At 57.3% G+C, this 25,126-nt stretch overlaps 2 protein-coding genes and 1 non-coding gene across 11 annotated transcripts in view; 1 reads left to right on the top strand and 2 right to left on the bottom strand.

Annotated features, from left to right (window-relative positions):
• NELFA (negative elongation factor complex member A) overlaps window positions 1-15,758 on the top strand; it is a 42,944-nt gene extending 27,186 nt beyond the window's left edge. Inside the window, exons 2-12 of one of the 3 annotated variants that reach the window (XM_060298878.2) lie at window positions 1,833-1,924; window positions 7,450-7,621; window positions 8,911-9,072; window positions 10,743-10,832; window positions 12,248-12,378; window positions 12,468-12,537; window positions 12,713-12,801; window positions 13,576-13,687; window positions 14,398-14,681; window positions 14,771-14,870; window positions 14,977-15,758. In XM_060298878.2, the coding sequence (XP_060154861.1) occupies window positions 1,874-1,924; window positions 7,450-7,621; window positions 8,911-9,072; window positions 10,743-10,832; window positions 12,248-12,378; window positions 12,468-12,537; window positions 12,713-12,801; window positions 13,576-13,687; window positions 14,398-14,681; window positions 14,771-14,870; window positions 14,977-15,161 (1,446 nt within the window). In that variant the 5' untranslated portion in view covers window positions 1,833-1,873 and the 3' untranslated portion in view covers window positions 15,162-15,758. The remainder of the gene's footprint in view (window positions 1-1,832; window positions 1,925-7,449; window positions 7,622-8,910; window positions 9,073-10,742; window positions 10,833-12,247; window positions 12,379-12,467; window positions 12,538-12,712; window positions 12,802-13,575; window positions 13,688-14,397; window positions 14,682-14,770; window positions 14,871-14,976) is intronic. The other 2 variants (XM_060298879.2, XM_030876700.3) reach the window with 2 other exon arrangements.
• A 433-nt stretch (window positions 15,759-16,191) lies between these two features.
• The window catches only part of NSD2 (nuclear receptor binding SET domain protein 2), a 76,386-nt gene continuing 67,451 nt past the window's right edge, over window positions 16,192-25,126 (bottom strand). For 2 of the 7 annotated variants that reach the window (XM_060298877.2, XM_060298874.2), the window contains exons 19-22: window positions 21,853-21,994; window positions 21,459-21,565; window positions 20,485-20,689; window positions 19,313-19,710 (exon numbers count right to left, since the gene is read on the bottom strand). In XM_060298877.2, the coding sequence (XP_060154860.1) occupies window positions 19,457-19,710; window positions 20,485-20,689; window positions 21,459-21,565; window positions 21,853-21,994 (708 nt within the window). In that variant the 3' untranslated portion in view covers window positions 19,313-19,456. Of the gene's footprint in view, window positions 19,711-19,764; window positions 20,690-21,458; window positions 21,566-21,852; window positions 21,995-25,126 lie in introns of those variants that run through there. The other 5 variants (XM_060298875.1, XM_060298872.2, XM_030876691.3 and 2 more) reach the window with 3 other exon arrangements.
• LOC115863770 (small Cajal body-specific RNA 23) lies at window positions 22,101-22,227 on the bottom strand. The gene has a single exon (XR_004043663.1). It is a non-coding gene; the product is annotated as a small Cajal body-specific RNA 23 (non-coding RNA).

The raw sequence follows: 25,126 nt of genomic DNA, 5'->3' as shown, positions 1-25,126 counted from the left end.
ACTGTGGGCACCTGTGCGATCTCCCTCACCCCCCAGCACTTGGCCTTGTCCACTTTTCTGCGTTTGCAAATCAGGGGTTGGAAAGTGCTGCGGTGTGTTCATTTGGGTTTTTTTCCAGTTCACTTGAGGTATCTGTGGCTGGGTTCGTTGCCGTCTCAGATTTCCTTTTTGTAGGTTGCCCATTAATAACACCTGCCTGTGTTTTATTGGGGTTGCTATCCTCTTGTTGGTTTGCGGGGCCTCTTTGTATATTTTAATGTGGAACACTGCTGGTTTTGAACATTACAGATCCATCTGCCTGCTAGACTTCCCATTTGCTCATCACCTTTCCTTTAATGCACAGTAATATGTTTTTGGCTCATGGTTTGTGTTTTGAAGTTTTGTTTAAGAAGTCATTAACTGTGCTGCTTTTGTTTCTCCTCACTTTGTAGCTCTCCTGTTCAGAGATCCACGTCTAATGCCTCAGTACTACACCTCATTGGTGTGGGTGGATGGGGAGAAGGTGTTATTTTTCTCTGTTCTGAGCCCAGGGTTCCCAGCCATGCGTTGAAATGCAAGCCAACTCTCCTTTTCTTGTGGATTTGCGGTGCCACGTGTGTCTGTGTGTGTGGTGTTCCAGCAGCCCACGCCAGTCTGCCCTCTTGGCAAGAACGGGAAGCCCCTCACTTACTCTGCATCTGTCTCCCCCAGAGACCCATAAAAGCTTGTTACCACGAGAGTGCTAAAGGCAGGATTCTCACTGATGATTTTATTTCATCTAAAGGCTCAGGCTCCCATAACAAAAATACCATAAACTTGGTGATTTACATAATAGACATTTATTTTCTTACAATTTTGGATGACGGAAAGAAAGCCCACGATGAACTGTTCGTCTGAGCTGGCTGATTCAGTTTCTTGTGAGGGCCCTCTTCCTGGCTTGCAGATGGCAGCCTTCTGGCTGTGTGCTCAGCAGCGGCAGGAGAGAGCGAGCCCTGCCCTGGGGGCTCTGTTATAAGGACACTAATCCCATTCATCAAGGCCCAGCCCTCACACCTAGTCACCTCCCAAAGATTAGGGTTTCAGCATGTGAACTTGAGGGGGGACACAAACATTCAGCTCATAACAGTGGTCTTTTTTGTCTTTAACCCGCCCTTTTTTTCTCCTCAAACGTTTTTGTAAAATCTTGTCCAGTTGCCTCATGGTAGTTGTATTAGTTTGCGGTAAAGTACCACAGAGTAGATGTCTTAGAACAACGCAAGTGTGTTGTCTCACAGCTCTGAGTGGCCAGGAGTCAAATCCATGCCTCTCTCCGAACTTCTCGTGGCCTCAGGTGTTCTTTGGCTGGTAGGGGCGTTGCTCTAGTCCCGTGACCGGCTTCTCCACAGGAGCCTTCACGTCATCTTCCCTCTGTGTGTGTTCATCTCTGTCCAGATATCCCCTTTTTATAAGGATGCTAGCTGTGTTGGATTACGACCCATTTGAATGACCTCATTTTAACTCGATGACCTCCATAAAGGCCCTGTCTCCAAATAAGGTCAGATTCTGAGGTCCTTGGGGTAAGGACTCCAGCAAATCTTGAAGGGGCACAGTGCAACCTGTAGCAGTAGGTTTTTGTGAACACAAGGGAGTTCTCAGTTTCTTTAGTGCTCACCTGTGAGCTTGTTGAGACCAGGTCGTGTGTCTTGTGTGTCTCTGTATCCCTAATGCCCCCCTTTGCCAGGCCCTCAGTGGAGGGGCCCCCGTGTGTGTAGGATGGATGCGTTATAGAGATTCACGCTAATTGCAGCTCCGTCTTGGTGATGCTTCCACACCAGTGCCCACGCCGTAGCTGCATTCTTTTTCCTGCCTCACAGGACCTACTTTATCTACTTGGTCTCCCGTCCCGTTGGTGGACATGCAGCTGTTTCCTGTCTTTTGCTGCAGTGAATTCTCTCAGGTGTGCAAGGTAACTAGAGGATAAATTCTTCTTCTTCTTCTTTTTTTTGTAGTTTTTATTTATTTTTATTGAAATGTATTAATAATTGACTTAACAGTGTTGTGTTTCAGGTGTACAGCAAAGTGATTCAGTTACGCATACACACATACATACATATTCTTTTTCAGATTCTTTTCCCTTATAGGGTATTACAAAATATTGAGTAGAGTTTCCTGTGCTATACAGTAGGTCCTTGTTGGTTATCTCTTTTATATATAGTAGTGTATATATTTTAATCCCAAACTCCTAATTTATTTCTCCCTCCCCTGCTTTGGTAACCATAAGTTTGTTTTCTATGTCTGTGGGTCTATTTCTGTTTTGTGTGTAAGTTCATTTGTATCATTTTTCTTAGATTTCACAAATAAATAATATATAATATTTGTCTTTTTTTGACTTCACTTAGTATAATAATCTCTGGGTCCATCCATGGCATTATTTCATTGTTTTTATGTCTGAGTAATGTTCCATTGTGTACATGTACCGCATCTTCTTTATCCATTCCTCTGTTGATGGACACTTAGGTTGCTTCCGTGTCCTGGCTGTTGTAAGTAGTGCTGTGGTGAACACTGGGGTGTGTGTACCTTTTAGAATTAGAGTTTTCTCCTTATATATGCCCAGGAGTGGGACTGTAGGATCATATGGTAGCTCTAGTTTTAGTTTTTTGTGGAACCTCCACAAACTGGCTGCACCAGTTTACATCCCCACCAACAGTGTAGGAGAGGGGTCCCTTTTCTCCACAGCCTCTCCAGCATTTATTACTTGTAGACGTTTTGATGATGGCCATTCTGACCGGCGTGAGGTGGTACCTCATTGTACTTCTGATTTGCATTTCTCTAATAATTACCGATGTTGAGCATCTTTTCATGTGCCTTTGGGCTGTTTGTATGTCTTCTTTGAAGAAATGTCTATTTAGATCTTCTACCTGTTTTTTGATTTGGTTTTTTTTATGTTGAGTTTTATGAGCTGTTTGTATATTTTGGAGATTAATCCCTTGTTGGTTGCATCATTTACAAATATTTTCTCCATTTTGTAGGTTGTCTTTTTGTTCATGGTTCCTTTATTTTTGTTTTTGTTTCCATTACTCTAGGAGATGGATCCAAAAATATATTGCTGTGATTTATGTCAAAAAGTGTTCTGCCTATGTTTTCCTCTGAGAGTTTTATAGTATCGCGTCTTGCACTTAGATCTCTAATCCAGAGGATAAATTCTTGGAAGTGCTAATTGCTCAGGCAAAAGCACATACGTCATAAATTGTGATGAGCATCACTAAAATAAAGTTAGTAGAGGGAATTCCCTGGCGGTCCAGTGGTTAGGACTCCATGCTTTCACTGCCGAGGGCGTGGGTTCGATCCTTGGTCGGGGAACTAAGATCCTGCAAGCTGCGCCGTGCGGCCAAAAATTTAAAAGAATAAATAAAATAAACTTGGTAGAGGTTATGCCCAGTGAAGTTCTTGTCAGTGTGTGGTCGCCTGCTCCCTGGGAGGTGTTCTCGCTCCTGCCAGACGCTGTTCCGAGTGCCGAATCCCCAGATGACTGCAGCCACTGCTGCTAACGCACCCCCAGGCTGTCCTGGGAGCGCTGACAGATTCGGGGTTCGGCCTGAGATGGTTGGACTCAGGAGCGTGTGCCACAAAGCCCTCCGCCATCATGCCCGTCCTCCCAGGCGGGCCAGCAGGGGCCACCCGGCTCCGCCCTGCCCATCCCTGAAGTGGGAATTGTTATCTCCTCCTCCGTTTATTTTGCATTTCTCTTATGTTGAATGAGGCTGAGCATCCTTTGCATGTTTTAAAGTGTTAAATCATTTTTCTAGTGGTAAACTTTTAAAAAATTGACATGTAAGATCAATCTCTATATATGTGTGTTTGTTCTTTATATATATAGACATCTATAAAATATACACACTCATATATGTGTGCATTTTTTTTTAATTGCCTGTGATAGGAGTTGCAAAGTATTTTTTTCACCCAGTTTGCCATTTCTCTTGATTTAATTTAGGGAATTTGGAGCTTTTTGGTGGTTTTCCATGGGAAACATACTTAAGTAGTAAAATTCAAATGCATGTCTTTTGTGGCTCCTTGGTTTAGAATCGTAACTACAGAGGCTTCTTCCTTAGCAGTCGTACAAAAGAGAGACTTCTGTGGTTTCTCCTGTGCTGTTACAGCCTCATTTCTCAAATTGAAATCTGATGCATTTGAAGTTTATCTGGGAATAAAGTGAGAGGTAGGGAACGTATTTAATCACGTGGCATTTGTAATTTTAATGTGTGGTAAAATCGATCTTTCTCTTGTTACCTTAAAAAAATTTTTTTTCTTATTTTTGTTTATTGCTTTTCTCATAGGAAGTTTAGAATCAGATTGTCCAGTTCTGTGAAGAAAATATTTCTGCAACTTGAGTGGGGTCACCCTAGACTTATGAGGGAAAGTGTCCGTCTTTATGGTATTGTCACAAAGATGACAATACACCTTGTCAATACACCATAAAGATGACATCCATACACCTTGTCATCCATTCAGGCATTTTGGGGGGCTCCTTGTCATTGTAATGCATTCTTAGAGATTTAGTGACGTCTTAAGTCTGTTTTGAGGTATGGTCTTTTTATTGATTTTGTTACCTCTTGTTGTCTTGCTGTGTCTTGAACTCATTTCTCTGCTTTATGTCCTTATTTGAGAGAGTTTAAAAATTCATGGCGCTCTACCTGGTCATAAACATCGTATGCTCAGTAGAGGCGTGTCTAGCGGTTATTGGTGTTTTCTGTCCTGTCCTCTTTCCGTTTGACTCTCGGTTCCTTGTCTGCTGGTTCCTCCACTATTGTGACTCCTCTGGACTGAAGCACATGCTTCCTGGCCCAGCTTTTACAGGAGCTCCGTGTCAGGGAGGGCCAGAGCCGTGTTCCAGGTGACAGGGACCATCCCTTGGACACAGGCCGGTCCTTGCCGGCCCACTGCCAGGCTGCCCCCTCCAGAGACAGCTCAGCTGTGCTTCCTGGGCACCCGGACTTCTGACATCTGGGAACATGGTGCCCAGCCAGGGCCAGGGACACTCCTGCCTCCAGGCAGGAGCCCAGGTGTGACGCCAACTTTGGAGACGTCTGCGGGCTTTGGCTAAGCTTGCCTTATGGCCCCCTGTTTTTTTCCTCATACAGTTTCTCAAACTGAGATATTCACATAGGATTCATTCTTTCAAAGTGTACAAATCAGTGGTTATGGTACATCACAGTGCTGTGCAGTCGTTGCCACTACCTGATACCAGAACGTTTTCGTCTCTCTGAGAAGGAAACCCCTAGCTCACTGGCAGCCACTCCCTGTCCCCACTCCAGCCCCAGGACCACCGTCCCACCTCCCGGGCCTGTGGGTGACCTGTCCTGGACGTTTCACACGCACAGAGCCATCCGGCGTGTGCTCTCTCAGGTCTGGCTTCTTTCACAGAGCTTCCTGTTTTCACGGTTCATCACATTGTCACGTCGTGTGTCTTTTTATTGCCAAATAACGTTTCGTTGTATAGATAAACCACATTTTGGTCATCCATTCATCAGATGATGGCCTTGGAATTGCTTCCACTTTTGGGTTGTTACCAATACAGCCAGCCATTCACGTGTGAGTTTTTGGGTAGACATACGTTTTCAGTTCTTTCGGGTCTGTACCTGGGAGTGGAGTTGTTAGCTCACGTGGTTATCTGTTTGTCATTTTTCTTTTAAATTTTGGCCGTGCGGCCTTGTGGATCTCAGTTCCCCGACCAGGGGTTGAACGCGTGCCTCAGCTGTGCCAGCACAGAGTCGTAACCACTAGACCACCAGGGAGCTGCCTGTTTGTCTTTCTGGGGAAGCGCCAGATGGCTTCTCTAATGGCCGCACCATCTTACAGCCTGCGCCCTGCCCCAGGCAGCGTCAGAGGGCTCCAGGTGCCCTGCCCCTTGGCCCTCTGCAGTTCTGGGCTCGGGCGTGGGAGGTAGCTCCTCCTGCTGGGCCACCTCAGCTCCATTTGCAGGCTCCCCCCTCCCCAGCACCTGGGCGTCCCCTCACGCGCAGTGTGTGTGTCTCTCGTTCCTAACGCTTTGGGGTGACTGCCGAGGGCGCAGCCTGCCATCTGGGTGGAGCCACTTAGTTTGAGACTTAGGTATGGGGGGGGCTTCTTTGTTATGTTTTTTACATAACTTTAGTTTGCCAGGGACACGTTTTCACTCTTTAACTCATAGTAAGTGACAGATAAAATTGTTTTTCATTTCGTGCCTTTTGTTTTTGTTTTTGCGGTACACCGGCTTCTCACTGTTGGCCTTTTGTTTTTAATGTAGGAAAGAGTTGATAGCTCAGCTAAATACAGGGGGGAAGGTGGTGGACGGGCTCATTCTTCTAAAACATCAAAAAAGCCCCCAGCACAAATGTTAAAAAATAAATAAGCGTTTACCATTTTTGCCACACGTCGAAAGAACTTATTTCTATGTATTTCAAGAGACAGCCTTTTAGAGTTGGGTCAGCTGGCACCTGGCCCTGTGCTTGGCCAAGGGGAGGCGCCCAGCCTCAGGCGGGAATGCCAGAGCCTTGACGCTTCGACCTCGGCTGCGCGTGCGCCTGGGGGGGATGCGGGGCTCAGCCAGGCATTCTGTCTGGACCACCACTGGAGGCAGGCGGGCCGGGGCTTCCGGGGCAGGTGAGGGGATCCTGATTCCTGAGGGTGGTGGGAAGCTGGGCATGAGGGTTAAGCCAGAGCCTGAGGGGATGGATGGGTCAGCGCAGGCGAGGGGGAGCTGCCAGGTGAGGGGTGACAGGTGGACCAGGAGCTTGGGTGGGAGAGGGCAGGTGCGAGGGGGGCCGTATTCAGGCTTGGGCCCGCGTCTGGGCCTTAAGCAGCGGTGACCGCGGGCCGCTGTGGCCACTCGCAGCTGTGGGAGGAAGCGGCACCTCGAGCGCAGCAGACACGCCGGCCACGGCCTGTCCCCGGAGCCAGGTCCCCCAGGTCCTCGAGGGGGGGGACCCGGCCTCCTGCGGGCTCTCCTCTGTCACGTGAGCCCGTCACATGGCCATGGGGCGTGCGGGGACTTGCCCCTGTTCTCCCGGCGGCCTTTCGTACCCAGTCCCTTCCCAGCCGCCGCAGGTGCCGAGCCGCGGCGTTGGCCTGCCCACCCCGGTGCTCCCCACACCCCAGACGCCCCAGTGGCAGGTTCCCCAGCAGGGGGCGGGAACGGCCCCCCGTCTTGGGCGGCCCTTCTGTTTGCCGGGCCGCTGCACCCGGAGGCAGTGGGGAGATGCGGGGGCAGCCGGCGAGGTGTGGGCATGCGGCGGGGCGGGGCGGGGCGGGGGGGGGGGCTCTCCTGAGGGCGGGACCGGCATGGGGGCGGTGGCTGAAGAGACTGGGTCCCGCCCCGTGCGCGCAGAAGCTCCGGCGGGCTTGAAGGGGGCTCCTTCCTGTGTCTGAACGAGCAAAGGTGCGCCCCACAGACCTGAGCCAGGGGTGGCAGGGTGGGGTCGGCGACAAGGACTGCCATCTCTCCTCTCCCGGCAGATGAAGGGTGCCCTCACAGAGATCATCCAGCTCGCCACCCTGGACTCGGACCCCTGGGTTCTCATGGTGGCCGACATTCTGAAGTCCTTTCCTGACACCGGATCTCTTAACCTTGACCTCGAAGAGCAGAATCCCAACGTTCAAGATATTTTAGGAGAACTTAGAGAAAAGGGTAGGTTGGGTGTGTTTGCTTTACGCTGGGCGGAGGGCGATGGGTCTTCCTTTAAACCCTCTTTTGGAACATGAGTTTGACTTCGAGAGTGTCGCACGCTGTGCTGTGTCGTGCTGGCTGTATCCGTGCACCCCTGCCCCGGGCGCTGCTGGCTGGCTTTTGGCCAGTCTGACAGGGCAGCCCAGAGGCTCCCTCCTCACTGTACGTGCTCTATCCTTCACATTCAGGCACCCCTCTCCGCACTCAGCTCCATGAGGGCACGGGCTCTGCCCACTCAGAGCCTAGAACATTCCCTGGCACGGAGTAGATGCTCATAACTGTGTGTTGAAAATATCAGCAGTTTACTTGTCTGGAACACGAACTGAAAACCACTTAGAACATATAAAGATGGGAAGGTCTGTTCCTCCCTGAATTCCTCTCCTAGTTTGGAGAATTGGAACTGCAGCCCTTTAAAGATGGAACCTGTGCTCCTGCGGTCCCGCAGGGGCGGTGGCCTGGCCGTCCCCAGGGGTGGCTGCCAGTGCCTCCTCTTAACTGTGAGATGATCGCTCTTACTCGGTAGGCTTTCGCTTGACTTGTAACTGCCCACAAGCTACATGGATGCTTCCAGAGCATTGGAACGCAAACCCAAGATGTTTCTGTCCTGGTGATTAGCTTGATGAGGGTCCAGACAGGTCCACGCCCTCCTGGGTGTCCTCTCTCTGGTGGGAGGGGCCTGCTCTGTCTTCTGCCCAGGGGCTTCTGGGCGTGCCTCCCGGGGGCAGGAAGAACAGCGGTGGCGCTGGTCTGTGCTCCCCACCCAGGGCCTTCTCCCGAGCTCTAACTGCCTGGTGAACCCACAGACCTGGGGAACGTGCCTGGGTGCTTCTTGTGGGGGCCAGGATTCAGAGGGTCCAGGAGAAACCATCCGCGGGGGCCGTGGGGACTGAGGGGGAACCCGGGATGGCCCCGGGCTTCCCCTTCCTACGGCGCTTGCTCTAGGGGTGCACAGAGCCCCTTCCAAACGTAGCTGATGGACATCTGGGGTGGGGCCGGGTGCTTCTGCCTTTAAAAAGCCCCACAGGGATTCTGCTGAGCCCTCCTGTCCTGCCCTTGACCTTTGGCCCAGGTTGGTGGCCTTGACTGCTGGCCTGTGGCAGGCAGGCAGTGGATACTTGTTTTCTGTTCTGAGATCGAAGCAGAAGCTCCACTGCTATAAACAGGAAACTGTGCGTTTTCACGTTAGCGGTGAAAATCGGGCCTGCGTAAGGGAAATGCACCTCCTAACATGTTGGTTCTCGAACGAGCAGTGAACGAGTGTGAGGCGTCGGCCATGCTGCCGCTGGAGTGCCAGTACTTGAATAAAAACGCCCTGACGACCCTCGCTGGGCCCCTCACTCCCCCAGTGAAACATTTTCAGTTGAAAAGGAAGCCGAAGAGTGCCACGCTGAGGGCCGAGCTCCTGCAGAAATGTGAGTCCCGCTGTCGGCACGCGGGTGTGGGGCAGGTGCGCCTGGCCTAGGGCGCACGGGGACTCAGTGCCCGCTGTCGGCACGCGGGTGTGGGGCGGGTGCGCCTGGCCTAGGGCGCACTGGGACTCAGTGCCCGCTGTCGGCACGCGGGTGTGGGGCGGGTGCGCCTGGCCTAGGGCGCACGGGGACTCAGTGCCCGCTGTCGGCACGCGGGTGTGGGGCGGGTGCGCCTGGCCTAGGGCGCACTGGGACTCAGTGCCCGCTGTCGGCACGCGGGTGTGGGGCGGGTGCGCCTGGCCTAGGGCGCACTGGGACTCGTCGGGACCCTCCTCAGCGGGGGCTGCCTTGCCCGGCCTGGAAGGTCCAGCAGATTTGGGAAAACTGACTGCCGAGCAAATCATGCTTTTGTCCTATGTCTGTAGTTTTTATTTTTAGATTTCTTTTAGGTTTTATGGTACCTAACTGTCTTTTAAAGACAGAGTTCTACGTAGTTTTTTTCTTTTTTTATTAGAAATTTGTTGATTGCTACGCTGAGCTGTGTGTTCTAAAAATCTGCTTTAGAAACTTCCGAATTTTCAGGTTAAAGTATTTGTAATCTTTGTTCCAAAAATGAGATCTACCAACTGAGTCACACGGGTGATGAGACAGGCAGCCTGGAAGAGATTGGAGAGGCTGCGTCCTAACCCCTGTAGCCCTGCCTCATTCTTGCAGATGATCTCAATTTGACTTTAAAGATGTTTGGTCATTTTATTCATGTTTTTTTAAGTAGTGGTTTCTAAAATGTACATGGAAGACACTTGCTCGGAAAAAGGCCAGGAAATGGATTCCTTTGACTGGTAGCAGAACTTTTATTGCAAGTGGTTATGGTATTGGTATTAATAACCCGTATAAATGCCCCGTTTTCAAAGAATCCCAATAAAACACAGCAGCCATCGTGACTCTCGGTTCCAGATGGACAGCGTCCTGGGGTCAGCACTGCGCTGTGGCTTCATGGAGCTGGCAGTGCGCGGCCCGGGCCCCCAGCCCCCTGGGCAGCTCCCAGGCCCCTCCGTGCGGTCAGCAGTGGCACCTGCCCCCAGCCCCCCATGGCAGAACCTGGTGCCGGGTGGGCGTGGGGCTCCCGTCCCTCCCCGAGCTTGTTTCCTGCCTCGCGTTGATGCTTCTGTGAAGGGAAGGGTGAGGTTGTGCCAGGCGACCACCCACCAGTGAGGACGCTTCATCGGGGCCCCTCCCGCCCCCCCACCCCGGGAGGTGCAGCCGCCAGAGCCCTGCTTGCTGCAAGTGTGGTTCTCTACACCAGGCGTCCCCAACCCGGGGCCATGGACCGGGACCGCGGGCTGTTAGGAACCGGGCTGCGCAGCAGCAGGTGAGCAGCGGGCAAAGGAGCGAGCGAAGCTTCGTCTGCCGCTCCGCGCCGCTCGCATTACCTCCTGAACCATCCCCCGCCAACCCCAGTACGAGGAAAAGTTGTCTTCCACGAAACCGAAACCGGTCCCTGGTGCCAAAAGGGTTGGGGACCGCTGCCCTACACAGAAAGCGTAGCTGTAACGTTTGAAAGCAGACGAGCGAGCGTCTGTGCTCCAGTCCTTGCAACTCGACCTTCTTTGTAAATCCCACGGATGGAGGCGCTGTCGTCGGTGGGCGCTGACGCAGGCCACCTTGTCTTACAGCCACCGAGACCGCCCAGCAGCTGAAGAGGAGTGCGGGGGTGCCCTTCCATGCCAAGGGCCGGGGGCTGCTGCGGAAGATGGACACCACGAGTAAGGCCGGGCCGCTGCGGGGTCGGAGGGGAGGGCTCGCCCTTCCTCGGGAGCTCAGTCGTTGAACTTTGACCTGACTGGGCCACGGGCCCTGCGGTGCTGCCGGCTCTGTTGTGTGAAATGAGGGGGTCTCTTCCGCTTACGGAGGGTCCGGAAGGCTCCACCTGAGATGAGGAAAGACCGGGATTGGAGGGAGACGCTCAGTCTCGGTTCTCGCTCGTCCTTATGGCCGTGGAGGGCATGGGCCGCCGCCTCCGCCCCAGGTCCTGCCGCCTGCGGCCCCGTGCCGGCCCCAGGTTCTCCGTGGGGCGAGGGCTCTACAAGCTCGAGGCTGACCGGGCCGCCGTCGTGTCGTCGGGTCTGCGCCCTCGTCCCTCCCTCGGGGCCGGAGCGCACCTCTTGCTCCCTGCCCACCCCACGCTGCCCAGGCCCAGGGCCGACCGGACAGGGCAGGTGGGTCGGTGAGAGCAGCAGCCAGGCTGCCACGGGAGCCTGAGGGGCTCGTGGGGGTCCTCCCTGCGGGGCCCACAGCCCACAGCACTCAGGTGGGAGCTGCCGTCTTGGTGTCGGCCGACTCAGCACTGTTGGGGGGGGCCCAGCCCCGTCTCCTCAGGGCCGGCTGTTGCCTTGGGTGGGGCCCTCACTGTAATGTCCCTGCCTGCCCCCCACGTGCCAGTCCCCCTGACAAAGCTCCCCTCACCTTCCTTCCCACACTCCGGCCGGGCGCCCCGACCCAGCGTGCCCACGGTGCGGTTCAGGGGTGCTTCCTGCTTCCCTGCCCTGTCCCATTGGCCGTGCCAAGGGGCCACCTGTGCACCGGGCCTGGGACGCCGTACATGATCTTGGTGTGAGTCAGCCCTGGTGTCTGCTCGCTGAGCACTGGGGCGGGGCCCAGTGGCAGGAATGGGGAGGCACTGGATGCCTGGGGAAGGGGCCAGGCCCCCTTCAGAAGGAGCCGTTCCTCATGTGTCAGGTGCCTTCCCCTTGAGAGAGATGAGGGGCCGGGCCCAGGGGAAGAGGGAGGGTGATTCTGGCTGCAGCGTGGGGCCTCTAGCCTGTAACACATCTGTTAACCCCGAGGTGCAAGAAAGAAGTGGAAGCTGAGAGTCCTGTCTGTGGTGATAAAGGACTGGGTGTGGCGTCTCTGTTGGTTTGGCATCTTGGGCAGAGACGTCAGTTTGGCTGTGGTGTCGCTGGTTGCCACGGCGTGCTCTTCTGGGCAGGCCGACCCGATGCCCCGGTGCTTGGGCACGGGGAGGTGCCCCTGGCACCTGCCCTCGCGGAGGCGCAGCACTTCTGGGGGAGCACTTGGCAGGCCAGCAGGGGTGGCTCTGGCGGAGACAGGCAAGCGGAATACGCAGCGGTGGCGGAGTAGCCGCTCCGCGAGGCCCCCTGACGGCCCGTCCTCTCCGCAGCCCCGCTCAAAGGCATCCCGAAGCAGGCGCCCTTCCGAAGCCCCACCGCCCCCAGCGTCTTCAGCCCCGCGGGGAACCGCACTGCCATCCCGCCGTCGAGGACGCCCCTGCGGAAGGAGAGGGGCGTGAAGGTGGGCGTGTCCCCTGGCAGCCCCGCCCACGCGGGACCAGCCGCGCTCCTTCCGTGGGGCTGAGGGTGGGCTTCTGTCTGTGTCGGCAGCTCCTCGACATCTCCGAGCTGGATATGGTCGGGGCCGGCCGGGAGGCCAAGAGGAGGAGGAAGACCCTGGGTGCGTATTGGGGCCCGTCCGCCCGCGGAGGCCCTGGTCTCTCGTCTACCGAGACGGAGACCGCCTCCGGCTGGAGAGGGGCAAGCCTGCGGGGCAGACCTGTCCTCAGAGTCGCCGCCGCCTCGGGCCGGGAGGGCCGCCGCCCGGGGCGCTGAGGCCTGTGCTCTGCCCGCAGACGCGGAGGCGGTGGAGAAGCCAGCCAAGGAAGAGACGGTCGTGGAGAACGCCACCCCCGACTACGCGGCCGGCCTGGTGTCCACACAGGTAAGGGCTGCAGGGCCGCGGGCGGCCGGAGCACATGCCCCCATTCCCAGCGTTAGCCGCGGAGGCACGTTCCGTGGGAGCACACGCGCGGATGCACACGTATGTACGTGGACACACGCAGAAGAGGTGGCGCCGCCGGGGCGCTGGCGTGCCCGCGGGCCCAGGTTTGGACAGCGCCACGCGCTCAGGGCTCCTCGGCGTCCCCCGTCCCGCAGGGGTGGTAGGGCGGCCTTGCGGGAGGCCCCTCGCTGCCGGTGCGGCCTGCCTGGAGGGGCTGGGCAGCCAGGCGCCCTGTGTCTGTCATTTCTGGGTGGTGGGAAACTTCTCATTGCAGAGCTGTGTTTTCTTACTTTATTGAAAGGAGTGTCTTCCTTTTCTCATATGCTTTTGTGGTTTAAAAAAAAAAAAATTTCTTCTTACCTCAAAGATGGCTGGTTTGGGAGGGTCCCTAACCAAACAGGGACAGCCTCGCCCCACTCTGCGCCCTCCCAACAAGGCAGCTCCAGGATGGGGGCGGCGGCAGGGCCGGACGCTTGGGGTCCAGCACTGCTGAGCGCGGGGCCCCTGGCCTGGAGCAGTCTCTATCCCTGGGGACAGCAGTGCCCCCAGTCCTGCTCCCGGGGGTGGGGGCCCTCCTGTGGGGCTGGAGGTTCGGGTTCACACTGGGCCGGGACGCTGAGGCCCACAGAGGAGCCGGCCCCATCCAGGACTGGGAGAGGCTCACGCTGAGCCCCCGGGCTGCTTTTGAGAGGAACCATGGTCTCTGTCTTCTAGAAACTCGGGTCTCTGAACAACGAGCCTGCGCTGCCATCCACGAGCTACCTGCCGGCTACGCCCAGTGTGGTCCCTGCCTCATCCTACATCCCCAGCTCCGAGGCCCCGCCAGGTGAGCGGGCACCCAGAGCAGGCAGCACCCACCAGGCAGGGAGCAGCATCTTCCCAGGACTCGCCCACGTGGTGCTTCCTTGGGTGTCAGGACCTCTGCTGGTGCCGCCGGGGCCGGAAGACCCTCCTGCCCAGCACGAGCTTCGAGAAGTAAACCCAGGGGTTTCAGCTGCTTTGCCCTTCACGGGGCCAGACAGGCAGCGCCCCTTCCCTTGTGCGGTGCCAGGTGTGAGGCCCAGTTTGTGAGCGGGAGGGGGGCTGCTGAGGTTACAGTGCCTCAGGGTCCTCATGTAGCCCTACAGTTTGAGAAAGAAGGCGCGGAAGGAAAGGTGGAGGGGGATCCGTGGGTTCTGCCCCGAGGCGTTTGCTCCCCGGGCTCAGCGTCGCCTGCCCGGGGGGGAGCTTGGCCTCGGGGAGGGGGTGGCCAGAGAGGGCCTGGGGGTCAGGCAGGCTTGCTGGGCTCCAGGAAGCAGCCCTCCGTCCCCTCGCCAGCGCCCAGGAGCCCATTAGCGCCTGGACGTCTTCCCTGCTGGTCTCAGAAGGCCTGAGCCCTCTGGCTCCCTGCTGGGGCTCTCGGGGGCGTGGGCCCCGTGCCCAGAGGTGCCGCCCGGGGCTCGCACCCCAGCTGCGGGTAGGAGGGCCCAGGCACTTCTCTCGGAGGCGGGGTCCCTGGCCCTGCCGGCCGCCCCCCAGGCCTTGCTCTGCTTGCAGCCCCGCCTGCCCGGGAAGCCAGCCTGCAGGCCAGCCGGCCCCCCGAGGAGCCCAGCGCCCCCAGCCCCGCGCTGCCGGCACAGTTCAAGCAGAGGGCGCCCCTGTACAACAGCGGCCTCAGCCCTGCAGCGCCCACACCCGCGGCGCCCACCTCGCCCCTGACGCCCACCACGCCCCCAGCCGTCGCCCCCGCCACCCAGACGCCTCCGGTGGCCATGGTGGCCCCCCAGGCCCAGGCCCAGCCCCCCGCCCAGCAGCAGCCCAAGAAGAACCTGTCGCTCACGGTAGGTGTGTGGGGCGGGGTGTGTGTGTGCGGCCCCGCCCACAGCAGGGGCGCCGGGGCCCAGCACCCAGCCCTGCTCCTCCACTGCAGAGAGAGCAGATGTTTGCCGCGCAGGAGATGTTCAAGACGGCCAACAAGGTCACACGGCCCGAGAAGGCCCTCATCCTGGGCTTCATGGCTGGCTCCCGAGGTGGGTCTGCGGCCGGCCCTGGGGGGTGGGGGGGCCTGGGTCCTGCGGGGGTGGGGGACGCCCCCGCGCCCCCAGGCCTCTGCCCAGCGGCCCCTGCCCCCCTCAGAGAACCCGTGCCAGGAGCAGGGCGACGTGATCCAGATCAAGCTGAGCGAGCACACGGAGGACCTGCCCAAGTCGGACGGCCAGGGCAGCACCACCATGCTGGTGGACACGGTCTTCGAGATGAACTACGCCACGGGCCAGTGGACGCGCTTCAAGAAGTACAAGCCCATGGCCAACGCGTCCTAGGGCCGCCGCCGTGCCACCGAGGCCCAGCCCGCTTGAGCTTTGGGTTCAGTTTCTCTGGGGTGTTTTGGACTTATTTTCTAAATTTTAATATGGGTCCCTTTTGTGTGATTTAAGACACTTTTTTGCATTCAGTGTTACAGTTCTGAATGTTAAACTTAGCCCCGAAAGGTGTAACTTCCTAATCTTGGCACCAGCTCTGCCTGTTAGACTTCCGTCTTTTCTCATTTTTTCTTCAGTCCCACTGACCGCGAGAGAGGGCCTTTCTTGCTCGTGCAGCCCCTCTCCCCGCCCACGCGGCTGAGGGACCAAAGGTGGCGCCTGGTGTGTCTGAGAACGGGGCGGGGACGGCCGCCAGTGCCCAGGGATGGGGGATGCCAGGACACGCTCACCACCCACAGGTTTTGTATTTGTCTTTTGTACCGTTGTGAGCATTTAAGACCAGTCCTTGGGTACCTGTTTTCATTGTAAAAACTATCTAATTAAAGTTTAGCTTTTCTAAAGAAAAAGCACCAGAGCTGTGTTTCCAGCCAGCTCGACCTCTCTGCTCTGGGGCCCCAGCCCCTCTCTGGGGTGGGTGACGTTGGGGTCAGCCCAGGGGTCACTCCTGGATGGTGCGGGCGTGGGGAGCACGTCAAAGGGGCCTGGGGCTCAACCACCTGCGGGGCTGAGAAGAGTCTGCAGCTTCCTCTCCCGACTCTGTCACCTTTAACGGGGGTTTGGGAACCAAATTATAACAGGAACAAAAGCCTTTTCCCCAAATCGGAATGACACGCACTATCTACGATACTTGTTATACGTCCAAGGCCACGTTGGCCTCTCCCCAGATGTCAGGGGACTGTGCCAGATGCTTCAGAGTGACGACTCAAAGTGACTGGCAGCGGGACTTGCCTGGTGCTTCCACTGCAGGGGGCGTAGGTTCCGTCCCTGGTCGGGGAACTGAGATCCCGCATGCGGCACAGCGCGACCAAAAAAAAAAAAGAAAGAAAAGGGACTGGGGGAATGGAAGAGAGACCCAAACTTCAAAATGCAATTCCACATAAAGAAAAAAGCCTTTAAATTTTTTAATACAAAAATACTCATACACAATCTTCCAAACACAACTTCCGACCTTAAATCCTATTTCCCCGCAACCAGCAATTCTCAAATCTACATTTCAGTATCTTCCCCCAGAAGTGAATTTCAAGTTTTTTAAGTCTGTCAAAATTGGCGGTAGCACCTGGTACACCCCCCCAAAGGCGGAGCCTGGCCGCGTTCCGTGCGACGCTGAGACACCAGTAGGCACGTTGAGGTTTCTGTTTAATTTCACATCTCAACAGGGTGCGGTGGACACGACGCCTGCGGACACAGCACTTTACTCACTCATCAAACGCTCCACATCTCACAGGATCGAGAGTTCGGCAACTGACAGTCGTCTGTGTTACCTTTCATAAAAACAGGCTTATCTTTTCTTATTCCTGGACATACGGCAGTTCTAGAAGATGGCGCCGCACACACTGCAGTTTATGTGTCAAGGGAAACACTGGGAAGGCGCCGGGGCGCAGACCTGAGGGTGAGGCAGGGGGTCCCGAGCATTCTCGGAGGACGGGACCCGGGCGGGGGCGCCAGGCGGCCTCCCCGTGGTGCTCGCAGCTTAATCACCCGCTTTGGACATGCGCCCACGACCCCCAACGGAGAGAAGCGTCCCCGTGTCCAGAGGCCCGCGCTGGCGTCGACACGACACACGAGGGGTCCTGGTCAGCTCCTGATGCTGAGGAATCCTGAGGTGTTTGGGCGGTTTTCATTGTGTTTCTGCTTCACATTAACGACGAAGGGCTGAAGCTGACGTTCAGGAAAGACCGACTCCCCCGAAGCAAGCTCCCCTCAGACTCGGAGCAAAGGCCTCGGCCCCGTCGGGAGGGCCCCTGCAGCCCCACTGCTCCTGCAATGCCTTGTGCTCAGATCCATAAACTGGTTTTCTGGAGATTCTCAGAGTTAGTGTTATTTGCTCATTAGTTTAACAGTTTTTGGAAAGAGGGCAACCATATCTAAAATAAGTTTTCCAGTATTTCCTTCAGAAAGGTTATAAAAGAATTTGGAAGTAATATCAAAGTGACTCAAAAATCACACAAAATTTTTACTACTGTCAAATACAAAAATAAGTTAATCTGCTCCCCAAAGTGCACTGCAAAACCAATTCTGATGTTCTGACTTAGGCAGAAGTCCCTCACCGGCAGGAAAGGGCGAGTGACGTCAGCCCACACCGAGGCCCCTGGCTCTGAAGGGCGGGGCTGCGCCCGCGGCCGCTGCGCTGGCACCAGGCCTCGGCGCCCCTCGTGCCCAGCCCCAGAGCGCGCAGGCGCCAGGTTCAGGGCCTAAGGAGCATGAATCTACGTCAATCCAGTATTTTCTTAAAAGACCATTTGAAAGAAACAAGAGTTCTGAACTGAACTACCCCACGGCCCCTGCGTCTCACCGAGCAGGCGCGTTTCCAGAGAACCGAGCCGCCCGTGGAAGCACCAGCTGAGGACACGGCTTGTTTTTCCTTTGGTCCTACGTCACTTGCCCCAGGGTCACCAGAGAAGGGCCAGCAGGACGGCCTCGGTCAGCCGACTCTCCTAATCCGTGCCTGGGGAGGCCCGGGCGCCTCGCACCTGGAGCAGGTGCTTCCCCAGGGGTCCCGGCCTGGCCGAGACCGCCCCCTCCCCCCACAGCTCCCGTCGCAGGACCCCGGAGCAGTAGTGAACTTGGGTCCAAGTGCTGGTATATCCTGCAATTCTCCGAGGCGAAAACGGTAAGAGAGACCAACAGGAGACCTCCGTGGCAGTTTTCAAGAACGGTTGTGTAAACTTTTCTGCAGAGGAGAGATGCTCTCCTCAGGTTATTTTAAGAAGAAGAGGCTAGAAAAAAGCACCTGCTGCTGAGCGCCCCCTTCCCTCCCACCGCGAGTGGAGACAGGCAGGCACGCGGGCTCCTGGCAGGGCGCTCCCAGCGTCCCGGGGTCCATGGGAACGCTGTGCTTCGCAGAAGCTTCTCCCTGCGTGGGGCTAACGGTCCATGGAAATCTCCCAGGGGACAGTGTCGGCCGGGCTGTTCCAAGGCTGGGTGCCCACGCCCGGCAGGCCGGCCCGAGTCCCAGGACAAGCGCTCCTCCGAGGGGCCCTGGCCGAGGGCGTCTGCCCAGCGCGGCTCAGGCTTCCCGGGAACAGGCCCACAGCACGCGTGCAGTCACTTGGGGTGACGATGCGCCTGAACTCGCTCTTTCCTCAGCCCGGGAGGAGCGCCTGGACGCACAACGTCCCCCCCGAGCTCCGCGTCCCGGGGTGTGTGTGGGAGGGGCACGCAGCAGTGCCCTGCTGCGCGACCGTCACCCGAGACGCCACCGGGCAGAGCGCCGGACAAACCGTTCCCCTAAGTGGCCGCGTCACACAGCTCAGCGGGTCACACACGCATCAGTAAACACGCATTTCAGTCGGTGGTAATTTGTGAAACAAGTTTAGCAAAAATATATTGAGAATAAAAGCCAGAAACTGGTAAAGAAAAGCCACCCGAAAAAATGTACAAGCTCTTCCCCCAAGTGATGAGACCCTCCGGGGAGGCTGCCCCACGGGAGCCTGTGCTTTAGAGGCCGACGTGGCAGCAGCGCTTGCCTCAAGTCCACGGAGAGAAACACGACAGGGGAGATCCCACAACAACACTAGCTAGTCACCGTCCTGGGGCCGGCTCCTCACGAGGATGGAAAAGAAGCATTCTGAGGAAAAACTTCACATTAGTACAAAAAAGAAATCATACAGCTGTTCCATAAGAGCAGAATCATGGTTCCCAGGGCACCCGGGGTCTTGAGTCCTTGCCCAGGCCCCACCCTGGTCTCCTCTCCTGAGTGATGGCAACGGGGAAGCAGGCTGGGTGACGTTGTCAAGATTAAAAGAGGTAAGAGTGATCCTCCGAAAAAATACTACTCTACATCTCAGGGGAGACAAAAGCATTTCGTATGCCAATTACTTTTCCGTTGTAACTTTAACCTAGCAAAGTAGAGCGGGAGGGCACCTTGACGTTCTGAGATTCAAGTGTAGCTGTAATGCTGTGTCGTCAGGCTTGTCTGTCCTGGGGCGTCCGCACCTCGCGGCTGGAACCACGCGGCTTGGACGGTCAGTGCGGCGCAGCGGGCGCTGCTGGGATGGCTCAGTGACGGGAGGCGCCCCCTCCCGAGGAGGCCTGTGCGTGCGTCCCGGGGGCTGCGGGCGGCGTCCTCCGGCCCTCTGCGCACAGGGCGGGCCGGCCACGCGGGGCCCCCGATCTCACCCCGCCCCGGCCTGGCGCTATTTGCCCTCCGTGACCCTCCGCCAGCACCTCCTCTTCTTCCTCCTCCCCTTGGACTTGGGTTCCGGGCAGGGCTGCTCGGCCGGCTCTGCCCGCAAGTCGTGCTCGCCGCAGTATGGCCGCCCGTCCTGGGTGGAGCTGAAGGCTGCCCCGTCCTGGTGTTCCTTGCAAAACGAATTGGGGCAAAAGTGGCAAAATGAAGTGGAAGGTTTCCCACACACGTCACAGTGATGCCAAGGACATTCCCACTTCCCTGCAACGAAACAAAGTATCACCAGACAGAAGAGAGGAATGGCAACTTGTAACACTGTAACATTTCCATGGTTGAAAACTAACTTTAAAACTCAGTCTAAAAAAAAAAAACAAAAAAAACTCAGTCTAGTCAGATGAACACAAACTACTAAACCAAGACAGCGCTTTCCAGGCAAGCGTCGAAAGGTACAGAGAAGCTAAAGCTGGTGCTCAGAGGCCTGGGGCCGGAGGGCAGCGAGCAGGCCCCACCTCCGAGCCCAGATGGCCCAGCGGCACCGGCGGCCCTGCCGCCCGGCTGCTGTCCGGCGACGGGTGTGCAGCCGGGCCGGGTGTTTCGGGGGCCCCGATCTCTCTGGGGTCCGCCTGCAAAGGCTCTTAGCGCGGTCTGGGGAGACCGGCACGCCCGCCGTGAGCCTCTCTGCCGCCCGCCTGCTGGCCCTGCTGCATCATCTCGTGCCACACACAGTGTTTGTTTCACAGTCAAACACAACTGACGTCTCCTTTTCTAGCTTTGCCGCTTCCGTCTCCGGGTGAGGGCCTCTCGGCTTCCCTCCCGAGGTGACATGGCCGCTCTGTGCACGCCGGAGCCCATCATCTCTCTGAAGGGCAGACTCCAGCCCCAGCCCCAGCCCCTCCCCGTCTTCCCAGCTGAGACCCAGGGGTGCGGGGCCCCTCGCTCCCAAGCAGCTCCTCCCGGCACCTTCCCCCAGCCCCTGCCGGCCCCCAAGGGCTGCGCCGGGTGGTCTGGCCTCGGCTGCCCGGGCTGGGGACCCACCGAAGGGCCGCTTGCCCAGGCCCAGGCAGGGCAGGTGGTAGGCCTTGGTACAGGACTTGCGGTCGCACAGCACCAGCTGCCCGCCGTCACCGCAGCGGAAGCACTCGTCCTCAGACAGCTTCTTCCCTTCGCCTTTCGTTCGACGCCTCCTGGTTTTTTTCTTGGTCTTTTTGCCCTTTTCCTCCGAGGAAAGGGATGCTGAGGTCTAGAATGAAGAAATAAATGCAGTTCACTCAAGGGAGCTGCGCACACTGAGGCCAGCTGTCCCGAGGGGTCACCAGGGCCAAGGTCAAGGTCGGGAGCGCCAGGGACCCCTGAGGATGGTCTCACAGGAGAAGAGTGGGGGTCTGCAGCCGACAGGGAAAATGCAGGGGCCCGACCTGTTCCCATTTACTGCCTGTAGGAAACAACACAGGCCGCCGGCCGCAGCGCCGCTCAGCGGGCATGCGGCCCAGGGCAGGCTCTTTCCCCACGCGGCGCGTCTTTTGAGAACAGATGAGAAAAGCCAGGTGAAGCGGCAGGCCCGCTGTGGACATCCCACCTCTGGGCCTGGATGCCTGCGGCCGTCCAGAGGCTTCAGGCCCGCGTTTTACCCAGCACAGGGAAGGGGCTAAGTGTGCTGAGTGGAGCCGTGTCCCCCCCCCTCACCCCGCCCCAAAGCCACGTCCTTCCTGGAACCTCAAATGTGACCTTGCTTGGAAGTAGGGTCGCTGCAGATGTAAAGCAGCGGGCCCTAACCCTGCACAACCAACCGGCGTCCTTGTGAAAGAGGGAAGGAGACGCGGAAACAGACACGCAGGCAGAACGCCACGTGCCGCCAGGCGCGCACGGAGGCTCTCACTTTGGATTCCCGGCTCCAGGCCGTGAAGCCCCAGCACGCTGTGGCCTCTGCAGGGGCAGCCACCGAGTCTGGCGCCTGGCCTCCCCTGCCGTCCTCGCCCCGCCCGGCAGACTCCGCTCCCGCCACCGCTCACCTTGGGCCTGTCCCCGAGGAACCCGCTGCAGTTGGAGGCCCCGCACCGACAGACTGTTTTCTCGTTGCCCAGACAGTCGAGGTTGTAGTTGAAGGTCAACTCTGTCCCTGGGTGAGGGAGACAAGCCACACTGGGACACTGCCCTTCTCCCGACCCTGCCAAGAAGCCTGCATCAGGTCTACGAGCCCTGCGCCTGTCAGCGCACCTGTACTGTCCCCGCACGGCTTTCGATTCCACGCTGCAAGGTGCACGTTCCAAACAAAACACAACTTCCAAATCGCCAGCCGCCCGCCCTCCCCGAGCCCGGCGGTCCGGCCACACACAGCATCGGACAAGGGCCCTCCACCTGCCCGCTCGGCTGGGAGCCCCACGGGGAGCCCCGGAGGCACGGTACCTGCAGGAATGTCACACACGGCAAACAGGCCCACGCGCGTGTCACCGTTCACTGTCCACTTGAGGGTCTCGCAGTTGGGCTGGCAGCTGTGATTCATGAACCGGGAGTAGTTTCCTTTGGGGCCGGCGTCGATTATACGGTCCTGTAAGGCACAACTCAAGTTTCAAGCAGCATCTACACACGTGGGCAACTCTCAGCCATCACGTTCTCATTCAAAGGGAATCGTCACCGTCGTGCTGGACACCTGGTGTTGCACTGAGAACCGTGGTCTCCCAGGTCCACTCAGATGGGACACCCCCAAACCAGTCCTGTTTCTCTTGCTCACGGAGGGCAGGCAGGTCACACCACACGGAGGGACCGAGCGCTGGTGAGCGGGGGACAGTGAGCCGAGCTCCCCGACGTCGGACGGCAAGTGAGGGAGCCGGACACCAACAGCCTGACAGAGGACAGGACTGACCGCTTACGACACAAACCAGCCAGGAAGTCGAGACAGCCCAGCGGTGGAGGAAACAAGGAGAACGTCCTGAGGCCGTGAGGCCACGCTGGCTGATGGGAGGGGGGCCAACCCCTGCGGCAGCAGCAGTCTTGAGACGCACCCGGGCAAAAGCGATGAGGGTCCCGCCTTCATGCTCCCGGGACTCGACCCCCCGAAAGGCAAGCGCCTCTGTGTACACGGAGATGTACTCCTACTGTGGCAAAACCCAGACGATGCACTCGCCCGGCATCAGGGAGCGGTGACCTCGCCTTCCTCACCCTAAGGGTCTCTCATCGACCGCGCGACTGCAAGGGACGGGAGAAACGTACCGGAGGCGGGAGGGCACTTAAAACTAGGCCACAGAAAGCATCACGGCCACGCGGTAACGCCACACGGGGTCTGTGAGCGGGGGACAGGACGTGTGCACAGGCACCCCAGGAGCGTGGCATTGACACGCCTGCCAGGCCCCCCTGCCCTGGACGGGCGGCCCCGGGCGGGGGCCTCAGCCACACGCTCACACCCGGACGCTAGCTGCTCCTCTGAAGGTGGACACACCTCAGAAGCACGTGCTCCTGCCTCACTGAAAGGAACCGCCGAACCTGCTCTGAGCAGCTGCCTCGGCTCCTCAGGGCCGGGATGCTGGTGCCCAGCCGTCCTCTACTGATGAACCTGCCGCTGCTTCCCGTTTCCGCTGTCCCACTGCTGCGGCCACGGGCTCTCCGCACGGCTGCTTCTCTTTGTAGTTGGTGCTAAGTCCATGCTGATTCTCTGCCTAGGGCCTCTCGCTCCAAGACGTGGATCCTCACTTGGCTGTCTCCTGTGCCTCCCTGAATTGTGGCTCTGGGGGGTGGCTGCGCTGTTATTTGGGGCACACCCTGCAGGATGTATCCTGGTCCCTGGCGGCGCTCTTGACGTTAAAAGGCCTTCCTCTGTCTCACTGAATGCGCTGGGGCCCAAATTTTGCCTTGTCTGAGAACAATTCTTTTTTAATTTGACTCCACCTGACACACTTTTGTGCACAATTTTATTTTCAACTTTCAGGATCCCTCTGTTTCTTAGATACAGCAGAGAAACAGGCTTCGCTTTATGAACCAATCTGGAAATCTTTTAATAGATGAGTTAATCCCACTCCCTTTTACAAATATGACTCACATGTTGGGCACAATTCTATCAATCTAATTTGCTTGTTTATTTGGGTTTTAAGCCTTTTGCTATGAAGTAATGGGGTTTTTTAATTACTCATTTTCCTGTTATGTTGGGAACTTTATTTTCCCTGCTGGCTGTCCTTTATCGAGGGCATCTTTGCCTGCATACGGCGCCCGCAACCTCCTCTTGCAGTGGTCTCCCCTGACCCACCTCCATCCTTACAACCCAGTTTTCCGCGGCATTCTTACCTTGATACTTAAAAATGCTGAAAGCTACTCCTACTTGTCGTACCAGCTGACGCTCAGGCATCAGCATCAGAGGTGAGTTTACCTCACTCTCTGGCCTCCCCTGTTGCTGTCGGGAGTCACAGTTCGGCACAAGTTCCCGATACCTGTACCACCACCAGTCGCTTTGCGGGGGTCGCCTAGAACCCATCCTTCAGCAGCTTCCCCCAAAGGACCGGTGCCCTCAGCTCCCGTGTCCACACCTGTCACTCTGACATCTACGTCTACAGAACCAGTCGGCTGGAGAGAAAGTCTCCAGTTCACTCTTTCCTTGAAAACCTTATCAGTGCTCCTCTGTGCTCAGGCGCTGGATTCTGCCACGAGAAGCCTCGAGACGGCCTCACTGTCTTCCCCTTACAAGGAACTCAGTTTTTTGGCCGAGCTGGCCAAAGGGTTCCTTGCTATGTCCAGTAACTTTAATGAGGTATTTACCACGTCGACCACTTTGGATGGACTGCCCCTGAAACACAGGGTATTCCTTCAATACCTAGACTCCCGTCACGCAGAGAGACCCTCCGCGGCCTGTCCCCCGGCCACGCTTTCTTTCTAACCTTCCTCTCTTTCCGCCGTGCCGTGTCCATCCTGCGTCTGCTCAGGTGCCGCTCCAGGGGTTTAAGCTTCAGAGATGCTCTGGCTGCGGCTCGTTTCACTCTCAGTCTCCGGGTTCGAGGTCCAGCTCAGCTTGCTAAGTGGCCGTCTCTAACCCCTTGTGCTTCAGAAGTGCACGCCGACTGCTGGGGCACGATGTCCCCAGCTCTGGCCGTGTCTCCCCGGCCGCAGGGAGCTTCTGCTGCTCTTTGTTGACAGATCCTCTCGAAACGTGCTGGGGCTCCTGGAGCAGCTGCTGGCTGCATTCTGGGTGCCCTGTCTCTGGGCTCCCTGCTCTGTGGCCACCTGATGGCCCACAGCTCCCCAGGCTCTAGAGCCTTAGGCCCCCTCTCTGCCTCACAGAAAGCTGCCGTACTTTGGAAGACGGTCCTTCCGAGGCCTGTCACCACAGGTCCCCACCCACCCCTCTTTCTCTGAGGCCCCCTTCTGAGACCGCTGGATATACGTCTACTAGTTCATCCTCTTGTGCGACTGTCAGCAGTAAGGAGGCGAGTCGGGACCGCTCAGTTCTGCTGGGAGCAGGCACCTCGGGGGCGGGGGGGGGCCTAGAGGCGTCAACTCTGCAGCACCTCAGCCTCCGAGTCCCCTGCTCTCAGACAGCGTCTTCCGTCTGCTCGTGGGTGACGAGGTCCTTAGTTTCACTGAAGATGTACTTGGTGTATCTTTTTGTTGCTGCTTTGGAATTGAGCACCGCCATCTTCTACCAAGATCCTACGTATAGATTTTTTAATTTCATTTTTATAGATTAAGGGGTTTTTTG

Source organism: Globicephala melas, chromosome 5, assembly GCF_963455315.2.
Source record: "Globicephala melas chromosome 5, mGloMel1.2, whole genome shotgun sequence".
Lineage (NCBI taxonomy): Eukaryota > Metazoa > Chordata > Mammalia > Artiodactyla > Delphinidae > Globicephala > Globicephala melas.
Note: the sequence above shows the minus strand (reverse complement) of the source record. Positions and strands in the feature narration are given on the sequence as shown.